The 27,814-nt window shown below is 53.3% G+C and overlaps 1 protein-coding gene across 2 annotated transcripts in view; it reads right to left on the bottom strand.

Moving 5' to 3' along the window:
• Positions 1-27,814, bottom strand: part of ABCC3 (ATP binding cassette subfamily C member 3) — a 47,921-nt gene that overhangs the window by 19,709 nt on the left and 398 nt on the right. The window contains exons 2-17 of one of the 2 annotated variants that reach the window (XM_066263963.1): positions 16,161-16,337; positions 15,661-15,786; positions 15,307-15,444; positions 14,359-14,484; positions 14,055-14,116; positions 13,311-13,442; positions 11,740-11,985; positions 8,099-8,276; positions 7,836-7,997; positions 7,213-7,305; positions 5,561-5,764; positions 5,309-5,455; positions 4,792-4,879; positions 4,122-4,188; positions 3,772-3,898; positions 3,520-3,696 (exon numbers count right to left, since the gene is read on the bottom strand). In XM_066263963.1, the coding sequence (XP_066120060.1) occupies positions 3,520-3,696; positions 3,772-3,898; positions 4,122-4,188; positions 4,792-4,879; positions 5,309-5,455; positions 5,561-5,764; positions 7,213-7,305; positions 7,836-7,997; positions 8,099-8,276; positions 11,740-11,985; positions 13,311-13,442; positions 14,055-14,116; positions 14,359-14,484; positions 15,307-15,444; positions 15,661-15,786; positions 16,161-16,337 (2,250 nt within the window). The remainder of the gene's footprint in view (positions 1-3,519; positions 3,697-3,771; positions 3,899-4,121; positions 4,189-4,791; positions 4,880-5,308; positions 5,456-5,560; positions 5,765-7,212; positions 7,306-7,835; positions 7,998-8,098; positions 8,277-11,739; positions 11,986-13,310; positions 13,443-14,054; positions 14,117-14,358; positions 14,485-15,306; positions 15,445-15,660; positions 15,787-16,160; positions 16,338-27,814) is intronic. The other variant, XM_066263964.1, reaches the window with a different exon arrangement.

The raw sequence follows: 27,814 nt of genomic DNA, 5'->3' as shown, positions 1-27,814 counted from the left end.
GAATGGCATTGTTTTGAGGAAATACACACAGAAATCTTTTTTTTTTTTTTCTGTATTTTTCTGAAGCTGGAAACGGGGAGACAGCCAGACAGACTCCCGCATGCGCCCGACCGGGATCCACCCGGCACGCCCACCAGGGGCGATGCTCTGACCACCAGGGGGCGATGCTCTGCCCCTCTGGGCGTCGCTCCACCGCGACCAGAGCCACTCCAGCACCTGGGGCAGAGGCCAAGGAGCCATCCCCAGCGCCCGGGTCATCCCCGCTCCAATGGAGCCCCGGCTGCGGGAGGGGAAGAGAGAGACAGAGAGGAAGGAGGGGGGTGGAGAAGCAAATGGGCGCTGCCCCTATGTGCCCTGGCCGGGAATCGAACCCGGGTCCCCCACACGCCAGGCCGACGCTCCACCACTGAGCCAACCAGCCAGGGCCCACACAGAAATCTTTAATATTAAAAAAACAAAAGAGCTGTTCAGATCTCACTGCTGCCACCAAAAAACAAACAATAACCAAGCAAACCAAAGAGCTAAAACTCTTAGACAAAAGCATGAGGAAAAGTTTTTGTTTGTTTGTTTGTTGTTTTAGGTGAGAGAAGGGGAGACAGTGAGGCAGACTCCTGTATTCGCTCCAACCGGGATCCACTTGGCAACCCCATCTGGGGCCCAATGCTTGAGTACAGTTATATTTTAGTACCTGAGGTCAGTCTCCAAGGGGAGCTATCCTCAGCGCCCGGGCCATGCTCAAACCAATCGAGCCACTGGAAGAGGGAGCGAAGGGGGAGGGGAGGAAGAAGTAGACGGTCACTTCTCCAGTGTGCCTTGACTGGGACTAGAACCTGGGACGTCCATATGCCGGGCCAACGCTTTATCCATTGGGCCACCAGCCAGGGCTGGACAAAAGTTTCATGACATTGGATTTGGCAATGACTTTTTTTTGGATACTATACTAAAAGCACAGGCAATAAAAGTTAAAAATAGATAAATTGGGTCACATCAAAATTTAAAATTCTGTGCATCAAAGGACACAATAGAGCAAAAAGGAAGCCTACAGAACAGGAGAAAATGTTTGCAACTCGTATACCTGATAAGGGGTTAAAATCCACTACAGTAAGTCCTCATTTACCATAAGTCATGATGTAATGAAACCAACTGATATAATTGATATAAACAAGAGTTAAGTTTCTACAGCACGTCATCACATTATAACAAAACGACACTGAATGAAATGACATTATTTGAGGACCTGCTGTATACTTAAAGAACTCCTACAACTTAACAACAAGCCAAACAGCTTGATCAAAAAATGAGTAGAGGACTCAAAGAAGACAGACATTTCTCCAAAGAAGCTATTCAAATGGCCAGTAAGCACACAAAAAGATGCAGTGTCACTAATTAGGGAAATGCAAATCCAAACCTCAATGAGATACCACCTCACACTCATTAAAATGGCTACTATCAAAGACAAAAACAAACACACACACATACCCCAAGCCAAAAGTGTTGGCCAGGGTGTGCAGAAGATGGAATCCTTATACAGTGTTGGTGGGAATGTAAAAATGGTGCATTACAGAAAACAGTGTAGTAGTTACTCAAAAAAAAAAAAATATATATATAGAATTACTATGTTATCTAGCAATTTCACTTCTGGGTCTATATTTAACAGAATTAAAGATAGGGTCATGAAGTGGTCTTTACACACCCATGTTCACAGTAGAATTGTTCACAGTAGCTAAAAGGAAGGTGGAAGCAACCCATGTGTCCACTGACAAAAGAATAAACAAAATGTGGTATGCACCCACAATGGACTATTATGTAACCTTAAAAAGCAAAAGAAATTTGACACGTGCTATGACATGAATGCACCTTGAGGCTATTTCACCTAAGTGAAGTAAGCCAGTCACTCACACAAAGATACTAGAGGATTCCATTTATAGGAAGTACCTGGAAGGAGTCAAATGCAGAGAGACAGGAAGTAGAATGGTGGTTGCCAAGAGGCAGAGAAAGAGGAGACGGGGAACTATTATTTAATAGGTACACAGTGTTCGTTTTGCAAGAGGAAAAGAGCTCTGGAGATGGATGGTTGTAAAACGATGTGAATGTACTTTAACACTGCCGACCTGCACATCTACCAACGGTGACGAGGGGTAAATCTTGTTATGTACATGTTGCAACAATTAAAAACAAATAAGATAAAATACAAAACCTTTTACTGATTTCCCAGGGTTTTTAGGGTAAATGCCAAAACCTGAAGCAAAGTCTTCAAGACTCTGCAGCACCCCTGTACCCTCCGCACCCCTTCCTAACCCCACATTCCTCGGCTTACACCTTCAAAGGCTTTCCAGCCCGCTTGGTAGAAGTCACAGTGGCCTGCAAGGTAATATGTGGAACGGCTGCCTGGAAACCTCACTGGCCTAAGCTCCTCTCCCTTACCCTGCTCACTCCACTTCAGCCACACAGGCCTCCTTGCTGGTCCTTAAACGCTCCAAATCACACTCCTGCCTCAGAGACTCGGCACCTGCCGCTCCCTCTGCCTGTAAGGCCTTTCCCCCAGACAGGGCTCCCTGTCCCCAGACCTGGCCCACTCCCTCCCTTTGCTCAGGTTTCCAGTCCTCAGTGCGGCTTTCCCAAGGTACCCAAACGATACAGCCCCGAACATACTCCTGTACCCCTTCCCTGCTTCATTCTTTACCCCAGGGGTCCCCAAACTTTTTACACAGGGGGCCAGTTCACTGTCCCTCAGACCGTTGGAGGGCCGGACTATAAAAAAACTATGAACAAATCCCTAAGCACACTGCACATATCTTATTTTAAAGTAAAAAACCAAAACAGGAACAAATACAATATTTAAAATAAAGAACAGGTAAATTTAAATCAACAAACTGACCAGTATTTCAATGGGAACTATGGGCCTGCTTTTGGCTAATGAGATGGTCAGTGTCTGGTTCCATATTTGTCAATGCTAGCTGTAACAAGTGATATAACGCGCTTCCGGAGCCCTGACGCGTGCGTCCTGCATCGCTGCGCTGTGTGGCACCACCACATACAGCACACAGGATGCATCCTGTGCTCTCTCACTGACCACCAATAAAGAGGTGCCCCTTCCGGAAGTGCGGCGGGGGCCGGATAAATGGCCTCAGGGGGCCGCATGTGGCCCACGGGCCGTAGTTTGGGGACCCCTGCTTTACCCCTTAGCACATACCTGACATATTACATATTTGACTTAACTCATCTTGTTTATCATCTCTTTCCCTTACTAGAATGTAAGCTATAGGAAGGGAGAGATTTTAGACTGGTATATTCACTACTGTATAACATTGCCTGGGATACAGGTGTGTGTGTGTGATAAAATCTGATGAATGAATGCATAGATGGATAGATGAAGGATGAGCTCTTCTTCCTCAGCTGTTTCCCCAACACCTAGCACAGAGCTAGGCATGATATTAGAGAAACCTGTGAGTGATGAATGAGTGCACATATGGACCTCAGCTGGGTTGAGGTCCCGGAGGGTGCGAGGGGACCATGTACCTTCTCTCCAATCTCTGTCTTGTCCCCACCAGGCAGCACCTCCAGGTCGGCCAGCAGGGCACAGGCCTCCAGCGCCCGCTGGTAGCGCTTGGGGTCCAGGGCTTTGCCGAACAGCACGTTTTCCTGCAGAGTGCAGTTCTGGATCCAGGCCTGCTGGGGCACGTAGGCCACGGAGCCCTGGCCACGGGAGAACGCCACAGTTACGTGGGGGCTCGCCAAACTCCCCTTCCCAGGAGTCCCGATGCGTCTCACCTTCACGTACACCTTGCCTTCCAGCTTCTCCATCTCTCCCAGAAGGGCAGACACCAGAGAGGACTTTCCACAGCCCACGGGTCCTACCACGGCCACCAGTGCCCCTTTTGGCACCAGGATGTCTAAGCTGGGAGACCAGAAGCCCAGTCAAAGACAAAAATCAGGCTTTTGATTCCCAACCTGCCACCTGGAGACGAAGCCCTTCTCCCTTCCAGACACCACCCTGGCGATTGGGGCGCTTCCTGCTTGCCAGGCCAAAGGCTGGGGGGTAAGGTCGGGGGTGGGTTTTGCTGTTGATCTGAACTTAGGTCCCCTTTAGGCAGCTAAAAGGGGATGGGAGAAGCTGGTACCTGTGCAGGGTGGGGGGCAGGTCCTGGGCCCAGGTGAAGGTGCCATTGTCTATGATGACTGCATAGCCTGGGAAGGTCAAGGTATACAGGGTCAGGGGGGCCCAGGGCAAGGGGGAGAGAATCCCTGGGGAAAGTTGGGAGGGAGAGATATGGGAGTCCTGGGGAAGGGGCCAAGGGGAGAAAGCAGGGGAGCTTGGGACACAGGGGATGGGAAGTCCTGGGATTGGGTAAGGGAAGCCCTAGGGAAGGAAGAAGAGTGGGGAGGCATGGGGAGGGATGAAGGAGAAGAGGAGAGGGGAGGAGAGGGGAGAGGAGAGGAGGGGAGAGGAGAGGAGAAGAGGGGAGGGGAGAGGAGGGGGGAGGGGAGAGGAGAGGAGAGGAGAGGAGAGGAGGGGAGGGACGGGAAGGAGGGGAGGGGAAGGGAGAGGAGGGGAGGGGAGGGGAGGGGAGGGAAGTGAAGGAGGGGAGGAGAAGAGGGGAGGGAAGAGGAGGGGAGGGGAGAGGAGAGGAGGGGAGAGCAGAGAGCCAAAGAGGGTGCCGGCGGGCATAGAGTTAAAGATATGAAAGAGGAAGTAGAAAAGGCATCCCAAGAGAAAAGTTAAAAAGCCTGGAACAGGAATTTTCCTGAGCAGGGGCTGCTGCAAGAGCCCCCGGGGAGGGGTGTCTGGACCTGGGGCGATGGTCTTTCTCTCCACACACTGGGGGTCAAGTTCATCCTGGCTCAGGAAATGCTGGATCCGTTTCAGAGACACGCTGGTCTGCAGGAGGGCGTGAGACAGCCCTGGAGGTCAAGCTTCTTCTATTCCCCTCCACTCCCCCCTCACTCCTTTACACATGCTCGGCCCCAACTTCCTGGGCATGGCCAGGCCCCCCCCCCCCGAAGGCCCAGACACCGATTCGGGGGCCCCTCCTATGAGCGAGTCACCCCTGGCTCCCACTACCAAAGGCAGAGTCCAGGTTGGTAAGAGTAAATTGTCTCCAGAATTCGTTTCCAGGGACCCCACCCGACCTCCGCTGACCCAAAATGACCCCTGACTCTAGTGACTTCATTCAACTTCGAACAATTCTTCGTAATGCCAGATGGCCTTCTCCTGATTCCCGTAACTCTCCTGGCTTATGCCCTGACACTATGTGACCCCAACAACCTGCCCTCACCCCAGCAGAATCCCCAGCCCCGCCGGGGTTACCTGGGTCAGGCCACTGAGTAGGTGTGGCAGTATGCTGAGGGGGTTCTTTAAGATGTTGAACAGGGACACGGACACAAAGGCCTTCTCGGCATCCAACACGTTGTTCGGGTCCACGGACACGTACACCCCGAGGGTGATGAGGGTCACCTAGGCAGCGGGGTGGGGTATCAGGGTGGAGTCTATGGGGCAAAGAGGCCTGGGCTGCCCAGGTGGGCGGTGGGAGGCCAGCCCCAGCCGGCTGGCGAGCCTCACCAGGAAGGGGGTGCAGACCCAGATGAAGGTGGATATGGCGTGGAGGTAGGCCGCCTGGCGCAGCAGCCGCAGCTCGCTCTGCCGGATGCCCTCCACCTGCTGCACAAAGCTGGGCTCCCAGGCGTACAGCTTCAGCACCTTGATGCCGCCCAGGATCTCGCTCATCAGCTTGATGCGCGAGTCCTTGAACTTCATTTGTTCGACCTGCGGGAAGAGTGGCGGTGGCGCGCTCCCCTCCCCTCCCCTCCCCTCCCCTCCCGCGCCTCCTCCCCAGGGACTTGTGCACGCCTCCCCGCCTCCCCCGCACTAGCACACACGGCTGGCTGCGCTGGGCCCCTCACGTTCCTCCTCCGGCCTCCCCACCGAGCCTGGGCCGCACCTCAGCCTGGAAGGCCTAGCCCAGCCCAGCCCAGCCTCCCCTCTCCTCCAGACGAAATCCAGCTCCAACCTCAGCGCCCGAGTCAGGGTCCCTCCCAGGCAGCATCCTCTGCCCCTCCCCTGGGTCTCTAAGGCACCTTGTCCTTCCCTTTTGTGCCACAGGGATCCTGTCCACAGGATCCTCCCCTCCCCTCCCCTCCCCTCCCCTCCCCTCCTCTCCCCTCCCTTCCCCTTTCTTCCTCTCCCCTCCCTTCCCCTTCCCTTTCCTCCCTTTCCTCCCCTCCTCTCCTCTCCAGGGTGCTTCCCCAATCAGGCTGCCGGCCTCCTGACCCTAATCCAGGGTGCACCAAATAAATGTATTCATTCAGCCCCTATTTACTGAGTGCCACTCTGTGCCAGGCCACATGCTAGACGTGGGGCAATAATGGTGAATAACTCAAACAAGGCCCCAGCCGGCAGGAAGGAAGCAAACAATTGCCTAAATAAATGCTTGATAAATTAGTACGTGTACTCTAAAGGGAAACAACAGGATTCTGTGAGTCTGGGAAATCAGAGTTTATGTTGGGAGGTGGGCGAAGAGCAGGAGCTGGGCAGCGAGGAAGGGAAGACTCTTCCAGGGAACAGTGTGTATGGTGGCCCAGAGGTATGCAGAGCTCAGTGCTTTGGAGAAAAGTTAGGTTCAGACTGGCTGAAATTTGGCCATACCTCAGGGGGTGAGGGCTTGCAAGGTGAGCAGGGGCCTGGTGGGTGGTCCTAGGCACTTTGTCATTTATTCTACGTGCAGCTGAAGGCTACTTAAGACTTCAATAAATGTTTGCAGATAAAGGACTGAATGGCTATCCACACTCAGCACAGTGTGGCAGGAGAAACTTTCATGAGATCAGAAGGTGGGGTTTCAAGTCCCCACTCTGGCTGATTCTGGACTGTCATCATCTTTCTGGGCCTCAGCTCCTCAGCTGCAAAATAAGAATGTTTCTAAAACCCTCTCGGGGTTACTGTGAGCACAGAGAGAGCTAAGGTTGGTGGAAGTGGCTTGTAGCCATACACAGTCAGTGAATGAAAGAATGGAGGGGCCCCGGGTCAGTGAATGAAAGAATGGAGGGGCCCCGGGTCAGTGAATGAAAGAATGGAGGGGCCCCGGGTCAGTGAATGAAAGAATGGAGGGGCCCCGGGTCAGTGAATGAAAGAATGAGGGGCCCCGGGTCAGTGAACGCCCTTCCCCAGGCACCTGGTCAGGGGCTTCGGGCAGAAACTGCACCTGTGAGAGCACCCACCTGGAAAGCACGCATCTTCATGGCCACAACTCCATTGAGGGGGATCAGCAAGACCATGAGAGCGAGTCCAGCCAGAACGGAGGGGCCCAGGTTCTGAAGAGGCACAGGTGGACAGATAAGACAGGGAGCCAAAGCGTGTACCTCGACAGGACCCAACAGACCGAGGCCTATTGCTCTGAAATGTGGAGACGGACAGGAAGCAATAGATGATGGTTAGCTAGACAGACAGCAAAAAGTGGACGTACAGAGAAAGTCCAAATGACAAAAACACCTGCAGAAGCAGCCGGCCATCAGATAATAACAGCAGATGGGTACAAACAGGCAGGCACAGAGGAGTGTCCAGACACACAGGAGGGCAAACACAGAGAGACAGTGGCAGTCATACACTCTGACTCCTAGTCCTTCTTTCTTCCCCTGGGATCTGAGAGAAGGATAATGACTCAGGCTGGAAAGACTTGTTTGCAGACACCAGCATCCTTGGAGTCCTCACTCCCACCCCCATACCCAGAGAAACTCTTTTGTCCATTATGCAGCCCTTCCGCTGACCCAGACTAACCCTCGTTCCCTTGCTCAGCAAGGTCAAGGTCAGAGGAAAGGGCCAGAGGTCAGGGTTTGAGAGTCACCTGCCAGAGGAAGTAGAGCGCCAGGATGATCTGCAGAGGTCCTGACCATAGCAGGTTGAGGAACGGCGCCAGGTCCATGAAGCGCTGGGCATCCACTGACATGAGGTTGACCATTTCTCCCACAGCGGACTCACGTTTGACTGAATTGGTGATGACCAGAGCCTGCAGGTAGACCACAGGTGATGAACTGGGCCCATGAGGTTCTCCAGAGCTTCCCAGGGCCAGCCTCTCCAGCGCCCCCCCCACGCCCTGCTCCCACTGACCTTCCTGTAGATGACCCCTATGATCCCCGTGCGAACCCTCAACCCCATCGCAAAGATGCAGTGGTAATATTGGTGCAAGATCAGAGTCTGCATCACGGAGCACACGAACATCAGCCCGGCCACCAGGAAGCCCCACCAGTTGGGGGCCGTGGGGTTTGAAATAAATCTGATCAGGATGCTGTGAGGGCAGGAGAGAGGCATGAGTGGGGGGGGGGGGCTCCCCAGGCTGTTCCTCCTACCCTCCCCTTCCACCCTCAGCCTTCACTCTGTCCCTTCCTCTGAAGCCTCCCAGGTGGGGGTGCTGGCCCTCCTCCCCATTACCTAGACCAGAGAGACTCAGCCTGATGCTGCTCAAGATCATGACCCTCCATCCTTGCTCCCTCCTCCCTTCACCTCCTTTCCCACTTACCTTGGCCCCAGCTGCCCCTTTCTTCCTTCCATCACTCTCTCCACCATCCTCACCTGCCTTCCTTTCTTGCCTGGTTGGACCACATGGCAGGAAGTAATGCCACGTGTTCCTTGATTTGACTTTTCTGTGCCTCCTGCTGGGCTGCTGAGCGCTCAGAGCCTATCGCATGACCGCCTAGACTCTTGCCCCTCAAATCCATCCTCTCCAACCTCAGCTGGTCCCAGTGCTACCCGGTGACCTTCTCCAGGGCCCTCCCCGCCTCCTCCTCCATAGCCCTCTTCATTTCTCTTCTCTGAGCTTCTGACCGCACCCACTCTCCTCCCCTCTCAACAGCTATCCACGGGAGTCTTCCCACTTAACTCACCCGCTGGGAACTCCCCACCAACCAAAGCTTTCCTCCCAACACTGGCCTCTTCCCTTTCTCCTGCCTCAGGAGAGGTGTCCCTCCAGATTTCCAAGCCCAATCCTGTCCCCCAAGCCCTGGACCCCACCCAGCTCCTCCGGGCCATGCTCCAGCATTGCTCTCCTGTCTCCTGGTCTCCAGCAGCTTCATCTCTGCTGGAAGCTCTCTATCTTCTCCTTTTTTTTTTTTTTTGTATTTTTCTGAAGCTGGAAACGGGGAGAGACAGTCAGACAGACTCCCGCATGCGCCCGACCGGGATCCACCTGGCACGCCCACCAGGGGCGATGCTCTGCCCACCAGGGGGGCGATGCTCTGCCCCTCCGGGGCATCGCTCTGCCGCGACCAGAGCCACTCTAGCGCCTGAGGCAGAGGCCATAGAGCCATCCTCAGCGCTCGGGCCATCCTTGCTCCAATGGAGCCTTGGCTGCGGGAGGGGAAGAGAGAGACAGAGAGGAAGGAGGGGGTGGGGGTGGAGAAGCAGATGGGCGCTTCTCCTATGTGCCCTGGCCGGGAATCGAACCCGGGTCCCCCACACGCCAGGCCGATGCTCTACCACTGAGCCAACTGGCCAGGGCCTATCTTCTCCTTTTGATGTGACCAATACTCTTCCATGTTGGGGCCCACCTCCCCTTGACCATAGGGAGCTACCTCCATCGTCATAGCTAGGCCTCTCCTTCTAGGGGTTGAATGTGTCCTCCAAAAAGACACATTCAAGCCCTACCCCCTGGTCACCTGTGAATTTGACCTTCTTTGGAAATATGTCTTTGCGGATGTAATCCATCAAAGTTAAGTTAAGATGAGGTCACCAGGGTGGGCTCTAATCCAATAACTGGTGTCCTTATAGGAGACAGGAGAGGGAGACTTGCAGAGACACGAGGCACGTGCAGGCACACACAGGAGAAGGCCGTGCAAAGACGGAGGCAGAGATAGGAGTGATGTGTCTACAACCTTGGGAATGCCAAGGCGTGCCAGCAACCACTAGAAGCTACGAGGCAGAGAATAGATTCTCATTCAGAACCCGATGGACCCAACCCCACCGACATCTTGATTTCAGCCTTCTGGCCTCCAGAACTGTGAGAAAATACATTTCTGTTGTCAGTTGCCCAGTTTGAGGTCATTTGTGACAGCGGCCCCAGGCAATAAAAATATCTTTACAGGACGTTTCTAGACCTCTGTGGCCCCTCTCCACTGCAGACCACCTGTTCTTAGGGCCTTTCCCTCTGTCCCCATCTCTGTTCTTGGCAAAGTCAGGAACAAACTCCACATTGCCTTCCTCGGGCTCTGTGAAATGGGCCACCTTGCTTCCCCGGAGGTCACACCTTCCCTTGGGAGCAGTCTCCCTCTCTGGCCTCCACCCCAGGATGCTGCTGACCCCATAGCTGCCCTACCTGCCCGACTTCCCTGGGGCTCTGTCTGGGGCCTCTACACGGCAAAGTTCGGCCACGGATAGGAGACCTGGGCTTCCTCCAATGGCTCTGAAAATGCCGTCCCCAGCTAGCTGGCAGTCTCACCTTGGAGGACCCAGCAGCCCCTTGAGGCCCCTGTGGCCAAGACTCAACTCGCCACCTTGCCCAGTACCCTTCCTTGCCAGGGAGTTAATCATCTCAGGAAAAGATCCCGCTGCCTCTAGTCATACAGGTCAGAACGCAGTCCTCCCATCTCCAGCCTGTCTTCCTGGGCTTTCATCTACCCTGCTTGGCTTGCTTCCAACTGGCCTTCTGTCCTACCTATACCCCCACACCACTGGCAGGGGATCCTTCCAAAATGCAAACCAGATGTCCCTCCAGGGCTGCAGATCTTTTCCTTAGACACCCCCCCCCCCCCACCTTCACCCCTGTCCCTTCATTTTTCTGCCCCTCCCCCGGGTCACGCTATCCTCCAGCATTCCTGCATTCAGAAATGCCAGGAGTTCCTGAGTCATGCTGTCTCAGGCTTTTGTGACTTTGCCTAGGCTGCACCTCCCTCTCCTTCCTCACCTGGTTAACTAACCCCTTTTTGTTCTTCCAGATTTGCTAACCTCTCTGGCTGGCAAACGCACCCTGCTCCTTCCCAAGCAGCTTCCGTAGCCCCCGCTGGGGCTTCCCTGACACCTGAGTACACCTCTGGTCGTGCTGTGTTGGAATGGTTTCGCCTTCTGGAACACATTGGTTTCTCCCACCGGACATTAAGACCATAGCTTGTTGATCTCTGTATCCCTAGCATCTGGCACCATCCCATATGCTGGGGCTCAATAAATATTCATTGATTAAATGAACGCATGAACGGAGGAGCAAGGGGTTGAGGGCTCAGCTGCTAGGCTTTGCTCCTTCCCACCCCCTCATTTGAGAGCTCCTTCAAGTCCCAAGCCACTCATGTGACAGAAGATAGAGCCTATCCTCTGGAAAGAACGCTGCAGCTGGAGAGCTCAGCGTCCTGGAATCAAATCCATCTTTATGAGCTGTGTGCCCTAGGGCAAGTCACTTCACCTCTCTGAGTTTCTGCTTTCTCACTTTCTTTTTAAATTGAGTTTTCCTGCTTCCTTGTTTGTAAAATGGGAATAGGGACACCTCTGTAAGAGTTCAAGAGAGAACGTTCTTGACTGTATCCACCAGAGAGCCTGGCAGATAGTATATATACGTGGCAACTATTGTGGGTTGGATATGAACAAAGAAACTGAGGTGCAGAGTCATTGCCACTGCCGAAGGGCACGCAGAAAGTGGGGAGAGCCCCTCCGGTTCCTGGCCTGGGCTCCTTTCACTACATGTCCCTTCCTCTAGACGCAGCTCTCAGGGACAGTGGCCGCCGCCCCCGCCCAGGGAAGGGCTGCAGGAAGAGGGAGCGTGGAAAGACCTGAGCAGCTGCGGGTTGACGAAGGCGAGCAGGTCCTGGACCAGCATGAAGCATGAGCTAATGAGGTAGCCGGGGCCAAAGGTGGCCAGCAGTGTCTTCAGGAAGGAGGGCTCCCGGGCTCTGGGCCGGGCCCCTAGCAGCTCCTCATCCTCACCGGAGACCGTCCTCCCGGATGCCGCTGAGGCTCTGCGTCTGGTCGGGGAGGAGGAAGCAGTGGGTAGGAATGGGCCGCAGGAAGCCGAGTGCCTGAGATGAGTAGGAAGGGGAGGGGAGCGGCTTTCTTGTCTCTCAGGACTGGGAAGGGGGATGGACAACATGACTTTCTAGTAATTCCCCAAGAGACTGCCTTCAGGAGCTAGCTAGAGAGTATGTGAGTGGTACCCTAACTGCCACCTGAGGACTCTATCCGAGCAGTGCCCAGCCTCTCACTTGCTGCTGCTTCCCCGGGGAGGGTGCTAGGAGGGAAAAGACACACGGGCAGGGAAGGCTAGTGGGCTTGTCACTGGGGAGCTGAGCAGAGAGGGTGTAGAGGTGACATGGAGGGCCAGAGAAAAAGTGCCCAGGAAGACTGGGGGGGGGCCACAGGGCTACCTAGATGCCCCAAGGCATGGAGTCGAGACACTGCTGACCAATCCAAGTCCCTGGCTCTCCTGACAGCCAGCTGGTAATCAGGGGCTCCTAACTGAACAAGCACTGAAGTCCTGGGCTACGGGCTGTTGTTGGGGGGCTCAGTCCCAGGGTCAGAAGTGGGTAGGCTGGGAGGACTCAGGGCCCCAGCTCTCCTGGCTGGGCAGGTGGCCAGAGATGCGTTTCTTGACAGGAAGAGGAGGGATGAAATGGAGGGGCTGGCCTCTGCCTTCTTCGCTGGCCCTGCCCCTGCTGAGGGAAGTCCCTGGAATCTTCTCTTCAAGTCAGGCAGGATGGGGCAGTGGTAAGAGCAGCGAAGCCAGGCAGCTGGCTGTGGATTCCAGCTCTGCCACCACCAACAAGGGGACTTTGGGCGTGTCATTAAATCTGTGCCCCCTCTTTTTAAAAAAATTTTTTTTTTATTTTTTATTTTATTATTATTTTTTTATTATTATTCATTTTATAGAGGAGAGGGAGAGACAGAGAGAGGAGAGACAGAGAGAGAAGGGGGGAGGAGCTGGAAGCATCAACTCCCATATGTGCCTTGACCAGGCAAGCCCAGGGTTTTGAACCGGTGACCTCAGCATTTCCAGGTCGACGCTTTATCCACTGCGCCACCACAGGTCAGGCCTGTGCCCCCCTCTTTAACAAGGGGGTAACAGAATGTACATTACGGAGCTGCCGGAGATGGCATTACTCTCTGTGCTCAGGGCCATGTCTGGGTAGAATGAATGCCATGGAAGGGGCAGCCACTCTCTGGCCTGAGCAGAGCTGGGGAGAGCTGGCCCCGCCCAGGCCTGCGTGTCCCACTTCAGGACCCCCTCCCCCTGCCCCAGCCCTGTAACCATCCCAGGTCTAGCTGCCTCCCCTGCAGGAGTCCCGGGTGCGGGAAGGGGCTGGGCGGACGGGTGTGGGGACGGGTGTGGGGACGGGGAGAGCCTCACTCTGCTGCCTGCTTCTGCTGCTGCTTCCAGGCCTCCAGCAGCCTCTGCACCACCGTCTCGGAGCGGTCCTCCTTGTTCAGGGACCAGAGGTCCCGCTCCTCCAGGGGGCGCCGATAGCCGTGGATGGCCAACCTGGGACAGGCAGACGGCCCCACTCAGGGTCAGAGTTGAGCAGCCTGAAGCCAGGACCAAGGACCGCAGAAAGGAGGCTCTCCCTAGGGGGCTGTGGTCACGGGAGGTGTCTCCTTCATTGCCACAGTGAGCAGGCCGGAGGTCGCGGCCTCCCTCCCCAAGTTCCCCTTCTCTCTCTCTTTCTGATTGACCCATGGGTCCTGGGGATGAAATCCAGGCTGGGACCTGCTTCACGGCAGCACGGCTACTGAGCTGTCACCCAGGTCACAGACACAATTATCCTGTTCAAGCCGCTCTGAGGGGTGGCCAAGGAGATGGCAGAAGAGCTTAGAGTAATTACGTTTTCTTCTCGCCCCTGAGCCTGTCCTCGCCACCTGTCAGGTGCAGGGCCGGGCCGGGCCGGGCCTGGGAGTGGGGCTGGGGTGGACCTGGCCTCTGCCCAAACATCCTCTGCTGTCCCACGGCCGGCTGCCGGAGCAGGGGCTGGAGTAGAGGCGCCAGCCAGGCCCAGCTGTTCAGGTCCCTGAACTTCCGGCCTGCTCCCTTCCCTTCTCTTACCCCTTACCTCCCAGACCCTCCCTCCGGCCCAGGCTGGAGGAAGAGCCAACTCACTTTGTGAACCACCAGAAAGACAGGCGAGAGAGGAAGCCAGCTTCAGCCTCCGGGCAGGGGTTCTAGAAGGTGAGAGTGGAACGGGGGAATCAGGAACGCCCATCACCCTCTCAGGGCGGGGTAAAGGGAGAAGGCCCCCTGGACCGCCAGCTCCAAAACCAGGCGACCTGTCGTGGAGATGGCCTGGGGATGGGAGGGACTGGAAGGGACTGGGAGGGACTGGGAGGGACGGAGAAGGCTGGTGAGTCCGGCTGAGGGCTGGGCCTGGAACCTCCCCACCCACCCCGCCTCCATGAACACTCACAGGGTCGACATTCTTTGGCGAGAAGAATGGTGGTTTCTCCCGGAAGCAGGACAGGATGAGGGAAAAGAGCACCAGGGCAAAGTAGATGTAGAAGGTGGTGAAACGGAAGGGGTCCAAGATCTTGCCCTGGGGGGACAACGGGGAGAAGCAGCAGAGCGTCAGGCTCCTCTGAGAGAGGGGAGGGGTCACCAGGGGGGCACTGTTGAGTGAGGATGTGCCCCGTGTCAGACTTTGTGCCAAGCACCTCACCGACATCACCTTGTCCAACCCTCCTTGTCGCCCCTACAAGGTAGGAAGCCTTTGACTCCCGGTTTGCAGCTGAGGAAATGAGGCTCCAGAAGGCTAAGGAATTTGCCCAAGGTCACACAGAGACTAAGTGGATTATTCCAAGCTTGTGCTCTTATGAATATATTTGACTGCCTCCCCTTGAGACAAAGAAATGGGGAGGTGCTAGGTTGATCCCCAGTATTCCTACCACCCACCATCAGCACCACCACAGATCAAGAGGAAGGCCAGAAACTGAGGAAGGTGGGAACAAAGAGGAGAACGAGATCATGGTAAGCCAGACAATTCATGCATGTCTGCAAACGTGGGTTCATTACACAGACATGGGCCAACAACCCGTCAGACATTGCAGTTGGTGGTGGCAACAGAACAGCCCTCTGCACCTGAATATCCCACAATGGCCACACACACACACACACACACACACACACGCGCGCGCGCGCAAGCCCATGCACCACCCCCCCACCCCCACCCCCGGCCCCAGTCAGCTTCCCAGCAGAGATACAACAAGCAGAGAACAACACAAAGAGGACTGGACTGCAGAGGAGGTCCTGGGAGCTGGGGAGGGGCAGAGGGAGGGAACCTGGAACCCAGCAGTGACCTTGAGCTCTGAGGTCACCCCCAGGCAGGGCCAACCAGGCAGGTGGCTCTCTTTCCCCTCACCTCTGTCATCGCTGAAAGGATCTTGGAGCGAAAGGGGATGATCCCGCAGACCACACACAGGAACCAGAAGACGATGAGGACCCCCGAGGACTGCACCCCCCGCAGCCGCTCATACTGGATCAGCAGGGTGGCCAGCAACTGTGCAGGGAGGGCCGGGGAAGCTGGGCCAGAGCACCCACATCTGGAATTGCCTCCGTTCCTCCCCATCCCACGTGGCCAGATGTTTGGGAGGTCACCCGCATCCTCTTCCCATTGGTAAGTTGTCCCGCTTTCTCAGAGCCATGGTTCCCCCATCACAATCCCACAACCCACTGGAGACCCTCCCCTCACTCAGCTCCAGGGTCCCACACTGACCATGGTGATCCCCACCACCAAGGGGGTGACAAAGAAGATGGGGGCAGGGGCCCAGCCGTGGACCAGGCCATGGAAGGAGTAGAAGAGGTCAGTCCAGGAGACGCACCACAGCAGGACACCCAAGGCCTACAAACAGGGCACATGTTGGAGTGTCCATCCCCAGAGGAAGAAACAACTGCTTCTTGCCCCTGAAGCTACCAGACCTGTCTGGGCCTGGCCCTAAGGGCCGGGCTGGGCACTGGCTGGAAGCTTCTCAGGGTGGGAGAGCCCTGATGGAAGATTTGCTTGCACACATCCCCCCCCCCCCCCAACAGGGAATATCTCAGTTGGCTGCAGCCCAGTTAGCAAGCTGCCATGGCCCCAGTGTCGGGTGGTGAGGCTGGGGAACCCTGTCTTGCCTCTGAGGGTGGGGGAAGGAACTAATTAAAAAGAGACCCCCCCCTCCCAGTGCACGAGGTCCAGGTCCCAGCTCCACCCATGGACAGCCCCGAGCCCCTGACCGTCTTGAGCCTGGAGAGGTGGGAGAGGACGATATAGCCCTGGCGGTGGTATTGCAGGTAGAACAGGTAGCAGGGCAGGGCGGCCCACAGGTAGATGCAGGGGACCCAGGCCAGCAGGGAGTTCTGGAAGCAGGGGGTGAGGTCCGGGTTGTCGGTGTGCACGGACAGATTGGAGTCCTGGGGACAGAGGGAACAATTCAGGGCTGTGGCCGCCTTCTGCAGAATTGGGCTCTCCTTCAAGGGAAGTGGCTGCTCCAAAGAGACACTCCAGGTGCGACGGGGTCCGAAGGTGTGTGAAGATGAGAGGGTAAGTGTGCAAAGGAACAGGTGTTTTCCCAAGCTTGAGCTCTTGTAGGGGGTCGTGGTTGTCCCCATTTCCTCATATTCTTTGTCTCTCTCGACTGCAGTATAAGTTAAATAAATAACAGCACCCACTTCAAGTGCACACCCCAAGGGCTTTGACAAGTTGTGCACACCTGCAGGACTTCTGCCACAATAAAAAGAGAGACTACTTCCGTCACTGCATGAGTTCCTTCTGCCTTTACAACCCATCCTGCCTGGGCAGCCAGTCGTCTGCTTTCTGTCATTCTAGATTTCTATTCTTTTTAAAATTAACTCTTTTTATTTTATCAAAATAATATATGCCCATAGTTGAAGAGCCCACATCCTCTCTAAGCCTCTCCCCAGAAGGGACAGAGAGCTTCCCAGAGATTTCGTGCCTCTCCTTTAAAATGGAGGAGGCCACTGGGTGTGTGTGGGCTCAGAGGAGCGATGGGAGGAGAGAGAGCCTTGTAAATGACCAAGCCTGCGGTGACCAGCCATCTCGGTTTGCGTGGGACCATCCTGGTTCTAGCACCAAAGCCTGGTGTCCTGGGGACCCAAGGAGTCCAGACAAGAGCGCCTCCTCTTGTTTTTGACTATAACTCCACTTAAGAACTTTTTTGAATTTTTTTGTTTTGTTTTGTTATTGTTGAAATGATCCTGTTTGGCTTTTGTGCTCTGAGCCCAGATTCTTGATCACATTACACAATTTGGGTCCTTTCTTTCTTTCTTTCTTTCTTTCTTTCTTTCTTTCTTTCTTTCTTTTACAGAGACAGAGAGAGAGAGTCAGATAGGGACAGACAGACAGGAATGGAGAGAGATGAGAAGCATCAGTTTTTCGTTGCGACACCTTAGTTGTTCATTGATTGCTTTCTCATATGTGCCTTGACCGTGGGCCTTCAGCAGACCGAGTAACCCCTTGCTCAAGCCAGCGACCTGGGGTTCAAGCTGGTGAGCTTTTGCTCAAAGCAGATGAGCCCGTGCTAAAACTGGTGACCTCGGGGTCTCGAACCTGGGTCCTCCGCATCCCAGTCCAATGCTCTATCCACTGCGCCACCGCCTGGTCAGGCATTAAGAACTTTTTTGGAAAGAGACGGGGGGATACATTCACACACATATTTTACTGATATTGTTTCCTCCAAGACCAACAATCAACGAACCCTTTTTCCCTTCTTGCAAAGAATTGGCTGTTCTTTACGGAAAGCTCAGAAAATAAAAATAATTAAAAAAAACAACAACCAACACCCACAATCTCATCCTCTTAGAGACAATTGTTAACAACGGCTAAACCCCTATCTTCAAATTGTAAAACTAAATAATTACCATTTTTATTTTTGTCAGTTAGACAGGCACATAATTGAAAAAGTCAAACTGTGAAAAAGAAAATGGTACCCCATCTCCTCACTGCTCACCTTAGTTTCACTTTCCAGAGGTGAACATGTTCAAAGGTGCTTTCTCCTGGCATCGACTTGCATAACTTAATCAATTTGCTTCTTTTTTAAAATTTAATTTAATTAAATTATTTTTTTATTTATTCACTTTAGAGAAGAGAGAGAGAGTGTGTGTGTGAGAGAGAGAGAGGGAGGGAGGGAGAGAGAGAGAGAGAGAGAGAGAGAGAGAGAGAGAAGGGGGGAGGAGCAGGAAGCATCAACTCCCATATGTGCCCTGACCAGACAAGTGCAGGGTTTTCAACGGGCGACCTCAGCATTCCAGGTCAACACTTTATCCTCTGCGCCACCACAGGTCAGGCTCAGTTTGTTTTTACTATGATTATCTGATTGACCATTATTTGATAATCACTATTTTCTTTTGCTTTGGAAGGTGAGGCTGTACCTCTCTTAGATCCCATTCTCTTGAGCTTCCTCATCCTTTCAGTGGAGAAACACCATGGACCTTGTGTTAAATTATTCAAAGTTTAGACTTTTTGACCATGTATATATCTGCTCATTTCAAAGCTCAATACAAATGGTTCTTACTCCTTTCAAGCTGTGTGATCTTGGGCAAGATACTAAATCTTCACCTCTCTGGGCCTTGGTTTGTTCAGGGGTAACAATGAGAGAATGACATCTCCCTCTCGGTCCCTCTTGGCCACCCTCCTCGAACAGTCCCTCATCTTCCCGAACAATTTCCATGGGGTTCCGGTCGCTTCCTGTTCATGCCCTAAGGGCCCAGATCCCTGTCCACTCTCTCCTGGTCTTTCCCTTCTTCCTTGGTCTTCCTTTCTGAGTTTCTTGGCTGGTCCCCACTGGTGGCATCGGAGTGCCCCAGGGCTCAGCCCTTTCCTCTTCTCCGTCTACTCCACCTGGTCTCACCCTTCAGAGATCTCACCTAGCCTCATCTACCTACTGACTTCCAAGTCTATTGTTTCCACTCACTACTTTCCACCCCGCTACTCTCCAAGTCCCCAGCTCCTCAGTTGCCATCCCGGCGCCTGTCCAAGGCCACCCTTACCTCCCACGGTAAAGTCTCCCAGCCTGCAGTGCACGTCCCACCTCTGTGGGCCCAGCCTGGGCCTCACCTCTGGAGAGGCTTTTCCTTGCTTTATCTTGTATGGCCTTGGTGACTAGTCCCTGAGAGTGATAAAGGCCCCTTATGTTTAGTGGCACTTTATTACAGCACTTAGGTGGTCATTAACTGGCTGGTCGATTCAGAACAATTTCCAGAAGTAGATTGGAGGAAGAGTGTTAGACCCAGCTTGCGGAAAAGAAAGCAGGCTCCACCTGCTGTGGTAACAGGTCCAAAGACACCAGGCAGCAGGGGTCTGGCACAGGTACCCAGGCCGTCTTGTGATGCCAAACTGGGGTTTCTCCCCACACCGTGCCCCCTTGTTGGGACCTGTGGACACATCCTCTCTCCGACAGAAATGTGAGCCCTGAGGACAGATGCCAGGCTTCATCTTACTCCTTTTCCCTCCTGCCCCACATACTCCAACCCCCAGCACAGTGCCAGTTACTCACGACGAGCCCAGAAATGATCTCTGCATTGATTGACAAGGGAACCCAAGTTCAAGGGCATGAAAGGGAACCCCTGCACACATGTACAGTCAGCGGTATGGCTCTTTGAGGCAGGTGGGGAGGGGCCACAAGAAGAACCAGACCCCAGTGCCGAAGACCCCGTGTGGGTTGCCACCTTTGAACTGTGGGCAAGCTCTCTCAGCTCGCTTGGTCTCCACATGAGTCATACTGGGAGTCATGACAGCATCCTGGGCAGCTCCCCACGAGGGAGAGAATGACAGCAGCATGTCTTGACTCAAACAGGGCGACACTTGGGAAAGCAGGTGGTGGAGCAAGAGGCTGTTGGGACTTTGTTTCGGTTGCATAGATAACCTGCACTGTGGCAACAATCAAGAGATCTTGAGGACTCAACTGGCTGCTTAGACCCATGGGGAGGTGCAGCCTGGGCTCCTTTTCTTCAGATCAGCATGTCTCAGCTGGCAAAGCCCTCTCCAGAAGGCAGGGGGTACCTATCTATGCCTATGTCCCTAGACTACCGACTTCAGAACTGGGATGTCAGTGGGACGCATCCTGCATGCGCAACAGAGCTGAACTCCTGCCCATCCCCACTCCCCAGCTGTCCACCCTGATGGACGGCAACCCTTTCCTTCTCCCAGGACAGAATCCTTGGTGTCATCCTGCTTTCTTTCTTTCTTTTGTTTTGTGAGAGAGATAGACAGGAAGGGAGAGAGATAAGAAGCATCACTGCTCATTGATTGCTTTCTCATATATGCCTTGACCAGGGGGCTCCAGCTGATCCAGTGACCCCTTACTCAAGCCAGCGACCTTTGGGCTGAAGCCAGCGACCATGGGGTCATATCTATGATACCACACTCAAGCCGGCAACCCCATGCTCAAGCTGGTGAGCCACACTTAAGCCGGCAACCTTGGGGTTTTGAACCTGGGTCCTCAGCATCCCAGGCCAATGTTTTATCCCCTTTGCCACCACCTGGTCAGGTAGCATCATCCTTATTTCTTCTCCTTCTCTCACACCCCACATCCAACCCTCCAGCAAACCCTGATCACTCCACCTTCAAATGATCAGGCTGAACTAGATGAGAACGCTAAATTTGACTGTTCTTATCTATAAAAAGGCAACTTCATCTGGTTCTCCTTGATGTATCCAGAATCCTACCCCTTCACTCTGTCCCTCTTTCCCACCTGGATTATTGCCATAGCCCCCGCAGGGGTCTTCCTGCCCCTGCCCCCAAGTGCCCTGACTGTCTTTTCCTGCACAGCCGCTAGAGGCCCATCTTTATGAAACCTAAGCCCGACCATGCTACCATGTTACTGCTCAGGTTCAAAGCTGCCAAGGACTCCCCATTTCACTGGGAGTAAAAGCCCAAGTCCCCACGTGGCCCTCAAGACCGATTATCTTTCTCCCCCACCTCTCTGACCTTATGTCCCCCCACTCCCTTCTCTCACCTCACAGTTGTCACCCACACAGTTCCCACAATAACCACAGCTTCCTTAATAACACAATTAAACAGCTGGATGGACCTGATAAGGTCTGGTGCCCAGAATGGACTGCACGGCAGGGGCCCCTTCATGGGTGCTGACGCGGAAGATCTTAGAGACCCAAGCAGGGGACAACTGGAAGTGAGAACGCTAGAGCCCTTCCCCCCAGCTGGGCCACAGCTCTGTCAGGGACTTCCCAGCCCCTTCTCACCCAGACTTGTCGACAGCCTCTGTCATCAGAAGAGCAATTACTTCCTTAATCCCCTGGGCTGGGGAGAAGGGGGAGAAGGGATCAACCGACCAGTTCATTTATCTCAGCTGAAATGGAGGGGCAGAAAGGGCAAGGACCAGCCTGATCCCCGTTCACACTGACCTACGGGGCTGCACTGCGGTCTGGAAGGGCCAGGGGTTGGGCAGTAAAACCTGGCAGTGTAGGGCCGGTCTACGGCTCACAGGACTGGCTGGGCTGGCCATTTCTGAAGAAAGCAGTGCCAGCCCACAACTTTGGTATTGGAGCACCACTGTGTTCCAGGATCATCCTTTAACGTTCACAACAGCTGAGACCAACGGCTGCCAAGTGATCGGCCCTAGTTCACATGGGCTGACACCAGGACTCGAACTCGGGCAGTCTAGCTCCAGAGTCCTCACCCAGAACCATGGGGTTCTATGGTACTTTATACCCCGTAGGGCTGCAGCATAGCATCCTGCCTAGGGGATAGGACACACCTGTCCAGATCACCTGAAACATGAGAAATCCCCTTTCAGCCTCATGCCCCGCCCCCAATCACCCCGCCCCCAATCACCTCCCCGCTTAGGTTCTTCTCACAGAGCTGAGGGAAGGGGCTGCCCTCACACAGTAACAGGCTAGCTGGGGTTCTGGGAGCCGTTGGACTAGAAACCTGAATATCCAGTTAGGAGGAGAAATTCAATCTGAGGGTTAAGCCCCAATTAGTCCCCTCCCCCAGTACCACCCCCCACCGTGGGAACCAGCCCCGGTGGGGGAGGGGAAAGGCCCAGTCACCCAGCAGTGCACACCCAAGTCTCACTCCTTCTCAGGGATTCGACTCCACCTGTTGCCCCAGAGACAGTCCCACTGGGTTGGGTGGATATAGCCCAGGGACTCTGACTCTGTCTCCTGGGTGGGCCAGCAGGCAGTCCCCGTGGGGACCTCCCTCCCTGGGGCCTGGCCTGGTACTCCAAGATCATTCCTCTGACTGGGGGACAGCAGACAGACTTGGCCAAGTCCCTGCCAAATGCTACTTCCCTGACTCACTTCCTTTTCTTAGTGAGGGAGCAGCAGCAGGGTAGAAAGAAGCCAGCCTGGGGTCCTCAGGGACCAAACCCTCCCACCAGGGGCCAGGAGCTCAGAGGTTAAAGCCATCCAGCACCCACTTTGCTCCTTCCCCCAGCTGGGATGGAGGCAGGAGATTCTGGGGGCCCCGGCCTGGCAGGGGTGACTGGCTCCTGAGGGGGAGGCGTTGGTGCTCACCTGGCTACCACAGGGGCCCTGTCACTGCCAGCTTCCCACAGCTTTGCATGTCACCGTCTTTATTTGAGAGTCAAAGTACATTGAAATCAAAGTCTTGTCCATTACTCATAAGTTCCGGCAGCCACCTACTCAGGCTAGGCAGCAACCCGGAGGAAGAGCCTGGGAAGACTGTGACATCCCGGAGCTGGAAAGGTCAGAGGACCCTAATCACGGCCTTGCCATATCCCTCCCCCCACCCCTTCCCCAGCCTTGTCTCAGAGTCCCAGAGTCAGCAATGGGTGGCTAGACCTGAAGGGGGCCCCAGAGCCCACCTAAATTCAGCTGGAGCCCAGAGACAGCGATTGGCCCAAAGTCACACAGCTAGTGAGTGGCAGATAGAGACTATCTGGAACAGAGCAGGGGACACAGGGAGCTGAGCCTCGGAGGGACTAGGGCTTTGCCATTCATTCCCTAGGGTGGGTAAACAGTCAAGGGAACAGTGAAGGTGCGGGCACCTGACCAGTGACAGACCCACAAGCCTCTCCCAAAAGCTGCTACTAGGTAAACTCCGGACCTAAAGTGGGGAGAATGCCAGGGAAAGGGAGGCCTGGAAATCTCAGCAGAGGGACCCACCAACCCCTCATCGGCCATGTCTTCCCTCTACCTGCTTGGTCACAGAATTTCAGGGTGGGACCCCAACTCCTGCCTTGACTTGGATCCACTGGTGGGATTCAGCTGGTTCATACCTGTTCAGCAGAACAGATACCTAATTTTTTGTTGAGTTCAGTGAACTCATTGTTAAAACGGCACTTGTAATCAGGGTTCTCTCTAAGGTGGGCACCTGGGCAGCTGCCCAATGTGGAAATTACAAATTTACATTCCTTGCTCTTTTTTTTTAATTTATTCATTTTAGAGAGGAGAGGGAGAGACAGAGAGAGAGAGAGGAGAGACAGAGAGAAAGAAGAGGGAGAAGAGCTGGAAGCATCAACTCCCATATGTGCCTTGACCAGGCAAGCCCAGGGTTTCGAACCGGCAACCTCAGCATTTCCAGGTCGACGCTTTATCCACTGCGCCACCACAGGTTAGGCCCCCTTGCTCTTTTTTGACGTTCATCCGTTCAACAGTGTATTCTAAGCGCCCATAGTCATGTTCATTCCATCCATAGGGGAAAAATATTTAACGAAATTATGCTTGTAATATTTATTTATTCATTTCATAAAACTCATTCTACCTTTGATGAAATACTGCACTTTAATTTCTTCGCGTTTGTTACTTCAGTAAACAAATATAACCTAAAGAAAAAAGGTGCCAAACAACCAGGGGGTGACAAGCTGTCAATTGTTTCAGCTTTGTGTTCCACCCAAATTCCCCTGAGATATTATGAGTATTATTTAATATTTTTTCAATTCCATTTTAAAACTTTCTTATAACATAACCTAGTTTTGTGTACCTCTTTTATTATTCTTATTTATTAAATGCATGAAATAATAGACTACCTTTCAGTACATCATTTTTTTTATTTATTCATTTTAGAGAGGAGAGGGAGAGACAGAGATAGAGAGAGAGAGAGAGAGGAGAGACAGAGAGAGAGAAGGGGGGAGGAGCTGGAAGCATCAACTCCCATATGTGCCTTGACCAGGCAAGCCCAGGGTTTCGAACCGGCAACCTCAGCATTTCCAGGTCGACGCTTTATCCACTGCACCACCACAGGTCAGGCTTCAGTACATCATTTTGTTATACTTAAAACGGTCATTAGGGCAGAGAACCAGTTGTTAAATTATTTGAATCCCACCACTGCTTGAATCCTCTCTCCACCATCCCCACCAAGCGGTCACTAACCATGCGCTTGCACACCCCCAGTGACGGGGAAGCTCGCTCTTTCTCAGGCAGTCGTTCTCATCTTTGGACAGCCTCCTGGTCAGAACCTTCAGGTTTCTGAGTCATCATCAGCCTCCCAGGAGCTTCCTGGGGCCATCAGATCAAGGCTGATTCTGCAAATAGGCCAAGACCTCCTGCAGGTAAACAGCCCCAGGCCCTTCTCCGACCAGGCCTTCTTCATGCATGTCTTCATTACCTGGGTCCTGCTCAGAGCAGAGAGCAGTCCTCCAGGTAAGGGACCACAGGGTACAGTGAAGGAACACCCTACCTCCTTTGTTTTAGAGGCTTCTCTGGCTTTATAGGCTCTGGGCAGTTTGGTCATAGTTTATTCTTTTGGAATTTATTTCTGTGTAAATTCCCAAGGCACTCTCAAGAGATGTTGGTATCTGCCCCAAAGTAGGTAGAGGTGAGAGAAAGATTAAAAAAAAAAAGATAAATGATTCATCCAGTACCTGGTGTGTGTCTGCACATGTCCAAGGGTCATAGGCCCTTCAAGTCTGCTACCCTCAGATTCATCTGGGGCTGAAGATGATGGATTTAGCCACAAAATTCCCAGTAAACAGCTAGAAAGGGAGCCCCTGACTCAACAGCCCAGCCAGCCCCCTTCTGGTCGACCTTGCCAGATCTCACACCCCTTTCTAACTCGTTCCTCTTCACTCCTCGCCCCAGGAATATCACAACCTGTCAGCCATAGAGAGGTTTTTAGTTCTCAATATCATTTCACATCCCCTATCTCGTTTATCTCCACAAGAATCTTCTGAGGTGGTTAGGAGATAGGTTATTTCCCCATTTCTCAGGGGGAAAAAACGGAGGCTGGGAGGCTAAGATAGTGAAAATACCTGGTAGAGTAAACAAGTGCTCCCAGGGGCCTGAACCATGCCTATCCCTGCTCCCACCTTTTAACTCTTGGCTTAGGAACTTCCTGGCTGCCCTGAACTACTGTATTTCCCCATGTATAAGATGATCCCATGTATAAGATGCACCTTAATTTTAGAGCCCAAAATTTGAAAAAAAATGTATTACATAAAGTTATTGAACTCAAGTTTTATTCATCATAAAATTCATACAACTCCTCAGCACAGTCAAAACTCCATTAGTTTGTCCTCACTTGTGTCTGATGACGAGTCACTGTCTTCAACAATGAGCACAAAAACAAGCACAAAAAAAGCGGGAAATCCAAGTAGAAAAATCTACAACCACTGTGTAAGACGCACCCAGTTTTTAGACCCCAAATTTTTTTAAAAAAAGTGCGTCTTACACATGGGGAAATACGGTACTTCCCACAAGGCAGGTCACCCACAAGCCCCTAAGATAAAAGATCCGGGGCAAGTCTACCTGAATAATACACAACACAAACAAAAGACAAGCTAGTCCGGCACAAATGAGTCGCCCAGAGTTCCAGGCTGTTAAGGTAACAACGGGAGCTGAGGCTCCCTTGTCTCAGCTGTGCAAACCTTCCAAGGATGAGCTGGGAAGCTTCCTGTTTCCTCCCTATCCCACCCCCAGTCAGCGCCACGCTGAGTACAGGCTGGAACAACTCTCAGGAACCAAGAAGATGATTGGTGGTCCTCACTGGGGTGACAAACAGTGGTCACTTCTCTTGTCCTTTGAGATATCCAAGCAGACCCCACATGGACCACATTCCTCAGACCTGATATAGATGCACTGACTCCCATGAATCCTGAGGTCCTCAGAGGTGATATATACATCTCATGAGCCACAGAAAGTTCAGGGACAAGTGGACCCAGAAGCCCAATGGAGCACAGTCAAGCAAGGACAAAGTTGGAAGAACATCCCAAGGTCCCTCCTTCCCAGTCCAGAACACTGATTGTAGTATGACCATGACAAGTTCATTCCCAGCCTGGCCCTCAGTTTCCACAGCTCTACAATGTGGGGCTGGGCTAGCTGCACCAAGATCCCAAGCTCTGACATTCTTGAGTTCTTCAATATCATGGAAGGGTAGAACCAAAGGATCTTTCAGCTTGGAACAAGAAAGGAATCCTGAGTATCCCAGTTCCAAGTTCCTCAAAGCCTGTCTCTGTACAGTCGTAAGCTCTCAGGGTCACCTTTTCACCCAGGAACAGGGGGCCCTTGCTCTTGAGGCTTGGACACATCTGCTCTCCTTGATTTGTAAGCCCTCTGCTTATGGTATAGTGTGACATCATGACCATACCACAGCCACACTAGCCAGGCTCAAGTGTAAAAGGAAATACAGTTGACCTAGAAAAACATGGGATTGAACTTCATGGGTCCACTTATATATGGGTTATTTCCAGTTGACCCACTCAGTTCCACTGAGTGGTGCAGTTCAAATCCACATTGTCTGAGGATCAACTGGTGGTTGGGAATTCATGTATTTGGAAGGCAGACTGAAGTTATGCACAGATTTTCAACTACATGGGTGGTCAGCACCCCTAGCTTCTGCAATGCTCAAGGGTCAACTGTATACTCATGAGCCGCGGTTGCAATCTCCAGACCCTGGTGACAAGTGACCAGTCCAAGCTAGATGACAGATGGTGTTCACATGGGGCTGGGCAGCTCCAGAAAAGTTACAGCATTTCTGATCAATCCTCTAATGATCCAGAGAAAAAGAGAGATTCTCCAAAGATGCTTTTTTTACAAGTGCTCCATTGCCCCAAGTTCCAAAAATCCATGCAACCCCCACAGCCCATTCCAAACACAGCCCATGAGCAGGGTTCCTAACTGTATACACAAGAGCTTATGTACATACACACACCCACACAAGCACACACCCACGAATAGCACACACACTAGGCGTATATATACAAATACTCGAAATGCAGTTAAAGGTTTAGAGACTGAGACCCAGAGTCCCTGGGTTTGGGACCAGTCTTTGCTGGGGATTTCCTGGAGGACTCCACATAAGCCCTTTAAATCCGAGCTCACCTGTGAAATGGAGACACAGGACCAGTAGCCTCCCAGAGCTGCAGTGAAGATCAAGGAGCCTCTGTGAGTAGGCTTTGAAAGCTGCAGAAAAGTTCTCCGGCTATCTCCAGTGAATGCACCTGAGCTGCGCTGGGAGACCCGAGTCAGGGGCCTGAAAAGCACCCTGATGTCTTAGAAACAGGGCTAGTGTATCAGTCAAAAGGTCCGCTTTCCTATTGCAGCTCTGCTGTCCTCTAACTAGGTGCCCTTGGACAAGTCCCTTCCTCTCTCTGGGCCTCCCTTTCCCGGTCTGTATGGGAGGCAGTTGGACCAGGGAATTCTGGGGACCCGCCTCCAGAGTGAGGTCTGTCTCTCCCTCCTGGGGCCAGGGCCGTGAGGACCACCTGTTCTTCTGTTGCTCTGGCCCCCAGAAAAGAAGGTGGCAGGAACCCTCTCCGAGGAGGGCAGAGTCCAGCAAGAGGAGCCAACCTCCTGAAGTACCTGGTTAAACAACAGCTCTGGATGCCCTGGGCCACAGGGCAGGTGTCCGTGTGCTCAACCGAGCCCTAATCCAGAGTCATCAGGACCGTAGCTAAGGAGGAAATGCCCCTTTCGTGGTCAGCCCCAGAGAGGGACCGGGGCAAGGCAGC

This window comes from Saccopteryx bilineata, chromosome 2 (assembly GCF_036850765.1).
Source record: "Saccopteryx bilineata isolate mSacBil1 chromosome 2, mSacBil1_pri_phased_curated, whole genome shotgun sequence".
NCBI lineage: Eukaryota > Metazoa > Chordata > Mammalia > Chiroptera > Emballonuridae > Saccopteryx > Saccopteryx bilineata.
Note: the sequence above shows the minus strand (reverse complement) of the source record. Positions and strands in the feature narration are given on the sequence as shown.